Raw genomic sequence first — 12,530 nt, forward strand, 5'->3', positions numbered from 1 at the left:
ACCAAAAAGAAAATAAAAATGGGGAGTGTGCCTCAGAGTGACTGCGACTTATTGCAGCTCTGTTTGCTTTAAAGAGCCTCTCAGTCTGGCATGATTTCAAAGAGCAGCAAGGGCTCATCATATATTCACTTCATTGCCCATTCAGCAAAACAGTCACCATGTTCCAGATGCTGCTCTGTACAATGCTGTAACCTTATTGAGTTCCTCTGTAAGAGATGAACAGTCAGTCACAGAGGTAGCATCTCAGTTTTGCAGGGAACAGGATTAAGTTAATTTCAACCACTTTTAGCAAACTGGCAAATCCCATCCTCCTAGCTCCCTGTGCATAATAGATGCTTCACCCTTTCCAACTGTTGTTTTGCAGGGGAAGAAGTGGAAGAGAAGAAGAGGTTTTAGAATCATAGAATATCAGGGTTGGAAGAGACCTCAGGAGGTCGTCTAGACCAATCCCCTGCTCAAAGCAGGACCAACACCAACTAAATCAGAGTTCCAACTCTCTCAGAGTTCCAACAAAAGGCTTCTGGACTTCAAGGCAGAAGCATTTTTCTACCATCAACATTTTTTCCTCCACCTTTTAAATGTAATGCTGGTGAAAGACATGGGACTGTGTGATAAATAAAGGCATTAATTCTCAAGAGTTATCTACAGAACAGATACAGCCTGAGCAGTGGCCATGCAAGCTCTCTCCACACTGCCCTGCTAATTTGCCTCAAAAGCCTGGGCTAGAAAGACCACCGTTTAAGGGAGATTGTAATTTAATTTCCATGGACCATTCAATCCTTGGCTTTTCTGCAGGGGGCAATCAATGCCAATTTTGGTGGGCAGGTTTGTTATATGGACACTTGTCTTCCAGGAATTTGGCAAACTAAGACAACAGACTCATTTCAGATAGGCTACTGACCAGCTATCAGATTTTTTCCCCCATTACCAATCTGGGCTGCGTCCAGACTAGCAACCTAGGGGTGAAAGTCTCTATATCCAAACTTCAAACCTATGAGGCATCAAGTCACCTCAGATTTTTTAAGCATATCATTAAAAATAAATACTAATCTTTTAAGCAGCATCACAAAAATGCTGAGGTTTGACTCCTGGTATACAGTCTTCACGCAAGACTGGAACCACAGAATAGAAATCAACAGGAGCAGACTTGGCACAACATCTCTACAAGCATATATATACCTTTTAAGAAGGCTGAAAAAATATCTATCTGGCTCCTCTAGTCCCAGCTTAATACTAACTACTACACAAGAGAAGGAAAATATGTATTCAAAGGGTGTAAATATGAAGGATGGAGAAGAATATTTCAGGGTAGTCCAAAGGGGGTATAATTAGAAGCTGGAGGATATCGAGCTACAGAAAATTTAGACTGAATATCAGGAAAAGACTAAAACTACCCTGGACAAAGTACTGGAAAGCACATTGAAAAGAACAGCGCTGCACTGGACCTCTGAGGATGGATTAGATGTGACTTTACCTGTTTCTTCTATCTCTAATGTCTGAGACAATGGATAAATAATTATTTCAGCTGAAAATTGTGGCAGATCTGCAGGACAGAGATGGAGTTTTACCAGGCAGCCCTTCTGAGAACCAAGTGCTTATAAGCAGCTTTAAAGTTCAGAAAACTTTGGCCATTCACACTTCCCCCTGGACCCAGTCCTGTTTGTTCTTACCCATCTTCTCCTGCAGCTAGCTCCTTATGACAAAGAGAACTTGGTCCCCAGGTACGCCCTTTCTTCTTCTGGCTTCTCTTCTCTTCCTCTTCTCCTTCCTCCTTCTGTAAGACTGAGTTGCATCCCCATGCTTTGCTGTTTTCGCCAGGTGTCACTATGGAAACCAATAAAGGGGGGGGGAGGAGAAAGGATGGGCACGTGGGGCAGGAAAAAACACAAAATGCTGCCTGCACCTCTTGAGTGGCAATGTAGCACTCTTCAGCACTGGAGAAAAGAGAAGCAAGGCACAATGCTAAAGACCCTGAAGGAAATGTATTAACACTATTTAACCAACCACCTGTAGAGTGTGAAGTGCTCACCAACATCAAACGATTTAGCCGCACAACACCCACATGACACAGATAGATTTGCCCCTGTAAGGTCTCCACTTCCTGGCTGCTTGTTATGACAGGGCCACATTCCCACACCAATTGCTTTCATTTTTCTTGAAATGTTTTTACCAATTTCCATTCCTTTGCCACACACTTCTCTTTCAGCCTATCCAGCTGATCCACCTCAAAAATACCTTCTGAACTTGCAAACATATTCCATACATTCAGTTACAGCAAGCAGGCTGTATCCCCGAGAAATATACTTCCAATGCAATCAATCAGCAAGTGCCCAGAAACACAAACAAGTGAAGTTCAATTTCTGGGAGAAGGAACATTCCCCACCTTCACTCTCCACAGTTCAGGCTTCATTCAGGAACGTTTATAATCCTTTCCTAAACAAGGCTCACAACACCCCACTGCAGCGCCTGCTAGACATATTATATTCTTCCCAAGTTCAATGTTATAGCAAGCTCCTTACACTGTATGGCCCTGAGTCTGGGAATGATGGTAGGACTTGCAGGAGGACTGGAACAACTACTGATCAAGCTTTTCCTTTTGTCCATGGTTGGAGATGCTTGTACAGTGAATTTGTGCTGGAAATCTGTTTAAAAAAAAAAAAAAAAAAAAAATCACAATTAAAATACTCATTCATGAACCACAACAAAAAAGATTATTAATCCTTTCTGGCACCTTTGCAGAATGGCACCAGTGTTTCAGTGCATCTTTGCAAGCACATAAACCCCCAATTTGCACACTCCTAACGCAGCCTGAAGATTAGTGCTTTGCATCTGGATATACAACTGCAAAGGACGAATACAAATGTGTCTAGTGGGGGACTGACATTCCTACCCATATGTACCTGCATAATTTTTCAGGTAAAATCCTTTTCATCTCATTTCCCAAAGAGACTTATGGGGCAAGCAAAAATTCATGAAACAAATGTTTACCATCTTATTAAAGATGGTTATTATTAAAAATATAATCTACCACCACCACTCTCCCCAACTCTCAGTCTCCCTTCGGAGACAGCGTTAACAGTGCAGTACGTGTTAAGAACCATCTAGAACAAGGCTGCCGACTCTGGGTGAATTATATAATCAAACACATGCAGCTTTCTATTTCTCGCCAGTTTGGAACTCCTCAAGCAACTTGCACATTCAGTTCTCACTCTTATCACAATGGACTCACAACTCAATTGACAGCCATCCTCATTCTCCCACCCACTTCCCCAACTGTTGATCAACCAAGTGACATTTTCCGTCCACTCTTGAGGGAATAAAGCAGCAGTTTAATTCTGTATTTATGTGCTAAATAGTAGTGTTGAGAAGTTGAGTGCTGTAGTCCTCATAATCTTCCCTTAGCTACTCAACATGACTCGCAGAGTCCCAAGGTCATTTCCCACACCAGCAGTACAATGGGCTATGGTTGCTGTTCTGATATCAAATATACCCATATCAGCTTTATTTAACAATAAGACGACCCCAGAGTAGACACTTCCACCATTTTCAGGTACTGCCTTCAATGAAAGTGGGCATTTGGGGTATTGTAGAACTAAATGTTGCATTGGTAGTTAAAATTAATATTTTGCTTTAAAGTGAACTTCCCGATACCAGCTGCAGACTAGTGATGTGTGCTATAAACACTCAAACATTCAACAATCCTCTTTAACCACATCCTTGCCCTTTGGACAATGTTAGTCATAGTGCATAGAGCTCTGTTACCATTTCCTATGTTTTTCCCTATAACCACTGACCTTTAATTTCTTGATGCCAAAGAGGTTGGGATTTCTTAAGGCACATCTTGTGACCATCCAATGGGCCATTCTATGATTGCAGGCACAAAGGAGCTACATTTAACAGAAACTTCTTTGGCACAAGAGGACCCCTCTACAACCCGGCACTACAGCATCACTGACCTGAAGGGAGGCTGATGCGATTGCCATCTTTCAACTTAAGACGGTTCTTCTTGAACTTGCCTATGCGCTTCTTCACCCGAGGCTTCTCCTGGCACAACTGGTGGATGATGATGTTGAGCTCCCTTTCTAGGATGTCAATTTCACGCTCCGCCAACTCCTGCTCCCGCCGCCGCAGCAGCTCCTCATGGTTCTTCTGCTGGAGTGCAGCACGGGTCAGCTCCTCCTCCCACGTGCGCAGCTCCTGCAGGGAGGAAAGAGAGAATTCAGTTTATATCAATTTGTTCTGGTGCTAACATTGTCCCTTAACTTCAATAACTCCTCTCTCTTGTGTTTATCCCTCTAATGTATATTAACGGAACTGGCACATGAAATTGCCAGTCCTATAGCAAAGGATTTTTAATGAATCCTTAAACTCGGGGGATGTAAACTATGCCTGGAATATTGCTAATATAGCACCTATTTTTAAGAAAGGAAACCACTGGCCCATTAGTTTGACCTCAATTGTATGCAAGGTATTGGAACAAATTTTTAAAAACAAAGTAGTTAAGGACAGAGGTAAATGGTAACTGGGATAAAATATAACATTGTGACAGACCAACATGATCTCTTTCTTTGAGAAGATCACCAATTTTCTAGATGAAAGAAATGCAGTAGATCTAATCTACCTGGAATTTCAGTAAGGCATTTGATACAGTTCCACATGGGAAATTATTAGTTCAATTTGAGAATATGGGGATTAATACGAGAACTGAAAGGTGGATGAGGAACTGGTTAAAGGGGAGACTATATTGGGTCATACTGAAAGGTGAACTGTCAGGCTGGAGGGAGGATATAAGTGGAGTTCTTCCTGGGTCCGGCGTGGGAGCAATCTTATTGAACATTTTCATTCATGACCTTGGCACAAAAGCGTGAGTGTGCTAATAAAGTTTGCAGATAACACAAAGTTGGGAGGTATTGTCAATATGGAGGAACAGAGGCGGGTTAAGGTTTCGTGGGGCCCTGGGCCAGAGCAAGTGGGGGGCCCCCTCTCCACCCCTCCTTCCGCTTGCAGTACAACCCACAGCACCACCCCATTCTGTCTCTTCCCCCACCGCTCCGCCCCGTTTCACACACGGTCAGCCACATTCTGCCCTCCGCCCCGGCAGCTCTGCAGCCTTGCTCCTATCTGCCCCCACCGTGCACTGCAGCCCCAAGACCAGAGAAGCTCTGTGCCCCTCCCCGCGCCGTGGCCCCGGGCCACAGCGGGGAGTGAGAGCTCCCGTGGCCCTGAGTCCGAAGCAGGGAGCTAGAGCTCCTCCAATCCCAGGGCCATAGGCGTAGTTTGACTGCTATATTTGGGGGGGGGCAAAGCACGCCCATGCACATGCACACGTGCATGCTGAAGCCAGTCCCCTTGGTTCACTGGCTCTCGCTCTCCACCTATAGTGCTACCTGGGCTGCCGGTGCTGGGTGGGGACAGGATGGCGTAACACGGGAGCCCCAGCTGCTGCTGGCAACCACGCCTGCAGTGATGTCCCTGCACTGGTGTTGCTGGTGCCCAGGGAATTCCACATGCTGGGCTCCTGCTTCCCCCCACCCATTCCTGTATCCCCTTCTCTTCCCCATCCTTTCCTCTCCACACCTCCCTCCTCCCAACAGGCACTCATGGTTGTAGAGGAAACAGGCTGGCACTAGGACCCAGGAGGTGGCATTCAGCTGCTGAGGCAAGACCCAGAGCGCAGGGCAAAGCCACTCCGTCCTCTTCTGTCCACTCCCCATGAGCCAAAACATGCCGGGGAGCAGGGTCGGGGCACATTTTTCCCCGGAGTCCCCCAATTGGCCGGGGGCCTGTGGCCTGTTGGCCCAGTGGCTAATCTGCCACTGTGGAGGAGGACCGGAATATCCTACAAGATTACCTTGAAAATTGTAATAATAGAAATGGGATGAAATGTAATAGCGCAGAGTGCAAGGGCATGCCTTTAGGGACTAACTGCAAGAAATTTTACTATAAGCAGGGAATGTATCAGTTGGAAGTGACAGAGGAAGAGAAAGACCTGGGTCTACTGGTCCATCACAAGATGACTATCAGTCACCAATGTGATGTGGCTGTGAAAAAGGCTAATGCAACCCTAGGATGCATCAGGCAAGGTATTGCCAATAGGGACAGGGAAGTGTTAGTATCATTATACAAAACACTGGTGAGACATCATCTGGAATACTGTGTGCACAGTTCTAAGTCTCTCATGGTTGAGACAGATGAATTCAAACTGGAACTGGTGCAGAGAAGGGCTACTAGGATGATCAGAGGAATGGAAAAACCTATCTTATGAGAGGAGACTCAAGGAGCTTGGTTTGTTTAGCCTAACAAAACAAAGGCTGAGGGGAGATATGGTTGCTCACTATAGATACATTAGAGAGATAAACACAAGAGAGAGAGGAGTTATTGAAGTTAAGGGACAATGTTAGCACCAGAACAAATGGATATAAACTGGCAATCAACAAGTTCAGGCGTGAAATCAGATGACGGTTTCTAATAATCAGTGGAGTGAAGATCTGGAACAGTCTTTCAAGGGGACCAGCAGGGACAAAAAACCCAACTGGTTTCAAGACTGAGGTTGGTAAGTTTGTGGAGGGGATGGTAGGATGAGATTGTCTATGATGGCATGTGGCCTATCTGCAACTACTAGAAGTAAAGGGAGGGATAGCTCAGTGGTTTGAGCATTGGCCTACTAAACCCAGGATTGTGAGTTCAATCCTTGAGGGGGCCACTTTGGGATCTGGGGCAAAATCAGTACTTGGTCCTGCTAGTGAAGGCAGGGGGCTGGACTCAATGACCTTTCAAGGTCCCTTCCAGTTCTAGGAGATAGGATATCTCCTTTTAAAAAAAAAAAAATATCTCCAATGGCCAGAGATGAGGCAATAGATAGGGAGAGCTCTGAATTACTACAGTAAATTATTTCCCAGATATCTGGTTGATGGGTCTCGCTGATGCATTCAGGGTCTAACTGACTGCCGTATTTGAGGTTGGGAAGGAATTTTCCCCCAGGTCAGGTAGGCAAAAAAATCCCTATGGTCTCTGCCATTCTCTGAAGCATGGGGTTTGGGTCACTCTCTATTTGAATTAGAGTAAATGGTGAATTCTCTGTAACTTGAAGTCTTTAAATCATTATTTGAGGACTTTAGTAACTTATCTGAGATTATGGGTTTATTGCAGGAGTGGGTGAGTGAGGTTCTGCGGCCTATGACGTGCAGGACATCAGACTAGATGATCAGGATGGTCTCTTCTGGTCTTAAAGACTGAGTCTATGAGCTCTAACACAAATCTACACAATAACGTTATCAAGAGAGATGAAGTGAGGTTTATTTGTTTCCTTTTAAATGTTCATTATATAGCGGTCATTCCTATCAACTCATGCTAGGGTGCAGCATCCCTGTGAATATGGAGGACTTTAAAGTTAACTTTTCACCTTGCCCTTTGTTGATGAAACGGATCAACTGGAATTAATTGTTCCCGAGATCTCCAAATCCTTTGCTCTCCCCATCAAATTCCTTCCTTCTCACCACAAGGACAAAAGGTTTCAGAAAAATCACAGAATAATTATCTCCAGTTGGTCAATTTCACTGCAAAGGTAAAAGTTGAAGAGTTCAAGTTTAATTCCTTTTGGTTTGGAAGTATCCTGTTAAATTGTATGGATTTTTAAACTAATTCTCTCTCTCTCTCTCTTTTTCCTTTTCTTTTTTTTTGTAACCTCATTGTTATCTGTAATACCATCCCACAAGCTTGATAATAAGCTTTATTTTGACAACTAGTGTTTGTTTTTTAAGTAAGTATTCTTCAAAATGTCCTTTTCTGAATGCTATAGATGATTCATATTTTTACTTCTATAATAGTAGCACCAGGAACTGCAATCAGGATTGGGGCCCCCACAGTGCTATGCACTGTACAAACAATTTAAGAAAAACTAAACATTTAAATAATTTAATTTTCATAACTGATGGTTTTGTTTACTGTTTCATTTTCTGCCTCTAAAGCACTAACATAATGCTGTTGTACCACATGTACCAAAGGACACCACCACCAGAGGGAAGTGTTTATATGCAAAAAAAAGTTCATGTAATTTAAAAAAAAAGTTCTGAACACATTCCTATTCACATTAAGGGTTTTTTTTTTTTTTTTTTTTGGCTTGTTTTAAATGTTTTGTGTTTTTTAAAGAGCCCTTTCTCCCTCAACCCCTAATTTAACATTTGAGCCTAAAGCAAATTGACCTTTAAGTGACAATTTCATTATAGATAAGCTCATTGTTCCCTTAACCTTGGTTAGGCATATATCCACCAGCCCAACCGGTGGACCTATTAAGTCATTCCATTGTAATACACTGATGGGGACTTCCTCCCCTCTTCTTATACTGACCATAGTAAGCAGATGTTTTACAAGGGCAGTAAAGGAGCTGCTGCAGTTTACGTTCACTTTTCTGACAGTACACGAGAACTCCACCCCCATTCACTGAGCAGCCTTTATTTTTGGTGGCGGACATTGCCCATCCCCTTGTCCTTACTATCCTCCAATGTTGTCTCCACTTAGTCTGCTGCCACACTCAATCACCCAGTGTTTCTCTTACACTTACTAGACAGCTCAATGCCACTAGGGGAAGGGGAAGGAGGAAAAGGGAAGGCAAAGGGACCTGCTGGTGTCTTCCAGGAAAACAGAGAAAACAGGGTAGGGAGTAGCTGGGTGACAGATGCTTCAGTGGCTCCAGTGACTATTTGCAGCAGAGACCATAAAGAAAAGTATAGGAAAGGCAGATAGCTTTTTAGCAAGCCAGCCACCAGCTGTGTTTCTTTTTCCTCTTGCCCTGCATCAGTTCCAGACACTTGGAGAACTCCTGCTATGGGGAGGGGGCAAATCAGGGTACAACAGCTCTGTCTACTTGAACTTCTCTTCTCGCTGATCCATCCTCTGAGGCTATTTCCATTTTGTCTTTACTGTTGCTCTTGCCTATTGGCAATCCCTACAGTCTAGAGCCTGGGGAGGTCAGAGATTAGAGGCTCCATGTGTCACAACCTGGTTACTGACACTGCAGGCAATATGGTGCAGACCAAATCCAGTACATTTTAAGTGTACATGTGTATTTGACACCTAGAACAGCACTGCAAAATTTAGTGCCATATCAACTAAATCAGTCAAGTGGGAAACTCATATGATTTGTGAAAGAAAGAGGTCAATACCATTACTAGCATGATTATATCAAGAGACCCCTAAAAATACAGGCATACTGACATTTTTAAAAGCTTCCCGAGTACATGATGAGCTGAGGTAATTCCCTACAAAGAGTCAAATTGGGTTGGCAGATGTACCTTGTGATCCAGTATCTGAAATATAATTTTAAAAAAAAATTATAGTCTCTAGCCCTTGTGGTTGTGACCAAAACCTTGAAAAGATGACCATTATATAACCAATACTGATGTTTGCTTGAATTTGCAGGCAGCCCAAAAAAACAGCTCTGAGAATGTGAACTGCCTCTTCCATATTATTTGGGTGTTGACATGTAAGCCTAATGATAATGTATTTGTCACGATTGTTAACAATTTCACTGCCAGGTAACACATGGAAAAATGGAGAGGAACTATCATATTATGGAAAAATCTTCAATATGAGTGATTGGACTCTCATTTTGATGTCACAAGCGGGCAGAGTTTAGGTGTGGACACAGCATGGAAGAGTACTACAACCTAATTTGTTCCCATTCCAACCCCTTTATGTACATATTAAAAATGCCAGTAAAAGAAACTAACATACAAAGATGATACCTGTTTAGGCTGTGAAACTAGACAAGATCACAGTCCAAGATAACATGAGAGTGGAATGTTTTTCCCTTTTTACCTTTTCTTTGGCTCTAAGCTGATCAAACATCTCCTGGATCTCATGCTTCCAGTCTTCCTGCAAGGAGTGGAAGGAATCTTTGGGCATTTCAAAGAAGCCAGACTCCTCTATGGTAGTGAGTTGGTCTAGTATATTGGCGAAAGATGGTCGTGAGTGTGGATCAGAATTCCAACAGTCTAAAACAGGACAAAGGCAAGCAAGTTGTTAAACATCAGAATAAGTAGGTTAGAGACTAAGCAGGTGGCAAGTTGTGTTTACTCCTTCTGACTGGCTAAGAATCATGCACTACCGCATTTTTGTTACCCTGCCTCTCCCATCCCCCAACCTCATCCTCATGTCTTCTCCTGTAGACTAAGCTCTTTGGGGCAGGGACTGTCATTTTAAATATATCCTGATTTGGTGGCTTCTAAATGCTACTGAAATATAGATGTTAAATAAATAAAATATTGTTAGCGACTGACTCAATTTATAGATAACTACACTACCAATCTTGTTAAAAACCACACAGCATAAATATTTCACCCAAATACTTTGCTTTAAACTCTAATTGGTTATGGAGCAGAGACTGATTTTGCTGTGAGAGCATAGCTCAGCATAGAGAAGCAAGGGTTAGTATAAGCTTCTTCTGCACTTCACTGGAGAGTTAATTTGGGTGAATAGTACTTAAGTTAGCCTAGAGTGGGTGTGAGCAGCCACAATACAAAGCCATACCCAAGTTACTGTGTCCTCATTGGTGCTGTGCTCCCCCATGTGAGCTGCTAGGACTTCTGTGAGCATGTCTCATAGCTGTTTGTGCTGCAGTTAGCAGAGCCACTCTATGGATTCTTTTCCAGTGAATTGTAGAAGAACTCATCTGTCCTCCTGCACACAGAAGGAATTGTGAGAAGGCTTGAAGGACTATCAGCACTCTTGTGATTTAGCCTGCAACCTCACTGCAAAGTGGGCAGGTTATCAGTCTAAGTGAAAGCAAAGCTGGGCTCTAACCCATACTCCCAACTACGCCAGCTAGTTGAGGTAGAAAGAACCACTTAACTCAGGTAAGAGGGCTGATTGTGTGGATGAAAGGGAGGTGAGGGGCAACAACTGAGTAAGTGCCTGAGCTAACTTTGCAGTGAAGGTATATCCTATCCTATATATCTTCAATTCTGATCTGCAATATCCCTTGCTGTTCTAGTCCCAGGCAGACACAGTCAGTCATTGACACCCAGTTGTGTGGTATGTGTTTGTTTTAGATGAGCAAAGAACAAGTAACTTTTTCCACTTAATCTAAACCAGATTTGAGCTGCCACATTTCAAAAAGTGAACTCAAAATGCAGTAAATTATTCTATTATATAGCTCCCAAAATACAGAATTTAAGGCATCATCTTACCACAACATGTACAATTTTTAGCCGCTCCAAACAGGCAACAGTATATAAAAGATGCTCAGGTACTATAGCAATGTGGCCCAGAGATATTAACTAGAGAACAGTATATAATAAAATCCCAAACTCTTAAATTATCAAGCTCCTGCTTTTAAAAATACCATCATGTTAAGTGGATGATCTGAAACTCTCATGACCAGGAAAATCCCAATCATTCAATCCCCTCACCTCAAATGTAGGCCCCCTTCCTCAGCAAATGTCAGTGTTTCATTCTATATTTTGTCTCCTAGTGCAGTCTTCATATTGTCTTCTAGTGCAGTCTTCGTAGATTCCTGCCTGAGCGATACACTTATTCCCTTTAATGCTAGAGAACTCCTGCATGCCAAGCCCCAACAGGAAGTCAGGTTTCAGAGTAGCAGCCGTGTTAGTCTGTATCCGCAAAAAAAACAGGAGTACTTGTGGCACCATAAGACTAACACATTTATTAGAGCATAAGCTTTCGTGGACTACAGCCCACTTCCTCGGATGCATATAGAGTGGAATAAATATTGAGGAGATATATATACACACATACAGAGAGCATAAACTCCCACCTGTTTATGCTCTCTGTATGTGTGTATATACATCTCCTCAATATTTATTCCACTCTATATGCATCCGAGGAAGTGGGCTGTAGTCCACGAAAGCTTATGCTCTAATAAATTTGTTAGTCTCTAAGGTGCCACAAGTACTCCTGTTCTTTTAACAGGAAGTCAGATAGGAAAGGCCCATCACATGACCATAGTCCCAGAGGTGGCAGAGTAGAACAACCTCAACCCCACAGTTGCAGATACACATGTTGTAATGCAGAGGGCCTTCCCAATGTGTAAATGTAACCATCCCTTCTAACCAATACCTGGAGGGGCTGAAGCACAGGCTTCCCACATGGCCAAGGGAAGTTGTGCAAATTGTGCAAGAAAGTGCAATATTGCTTGCTTTTTGGAAGGAGAAAAAAAAAAGGAAGTTTAGCACATTCTAAGAACATTAATATTCTACTGATGCTTTATCATTTTAAAATTGCCATTTAGATTAGAGGACATCATGAGCCAAATTCATCCCTGTAATAATTCTATTAATTTAACACAGTTGCACAAGGGATTATTCTGAACTCCTATTTCTTATTCCTTTTGACTCTGCTGGGATTCTGATTTTGCATTTTTTGTTTTAATTATTGCAATTCTCCATTTGGGAATTTTGATACTGAGATTTTCTGCATCAGGATGCTGTTCTTTAGGCATCTGGTTGGGTCCCAAAAGCAACACAGGAATGAACATTTTTATGGCTCACAAGATGCTTCTTATAGCTATGTGC

At 42.8% G+C, this 12,530-nt stretch overlaps 1 protein-coding gene across 1 annotated transcript in view; it reads right to left on the bottom strand.

The window, feature by feature from the left end:
• Nucleotides 1-12,530, bottom strand: part of MAP3K9 (mitogen-activated protein kinase kinase kinase 9) — a 67,618-nt gene that overhangs the window by 9,646 nt on the left and 45,442 nt on the right. Inside the window, exons 5-8 of the mRNA XM_054024937.1 lie at nt 9,817-9,992; nt 3,957-4,197; nt 2,520-2,642; nt 1,671-1,824 (exon numbers count right to left, since the gene is read on the bottom strand). Coding sequence (XP_053880912.1) covers nt 1,671-1,824; nt 2,520-2,642; nt 3,957-4,197; nt 9,817-9,992 — 694 coding nt within the window. The remainder of the gene's footprint in view (nt 1-1,670; nt 1,825-2,519; nt 2,643-3,956; nt 4,198-9,816; nt 9,993-12,530) is intronic.

The sequence above is a fragment of the Malaclemys terrapin genome, chromosome 4 (genome assembly GCF_027887155.1).
Source record: "Malaclemys terrapin pileata isolate rMalTer1 chromosome 4, rMalTer1.hap1, whole genome shotgun sequence".
Classification (NCBI taxonomy): domain Eukaryota; kingdom Metazoa; phylum Chordata; order Testudines; family Emydidae; genus Malaclemys; species Malaclemys terrapin.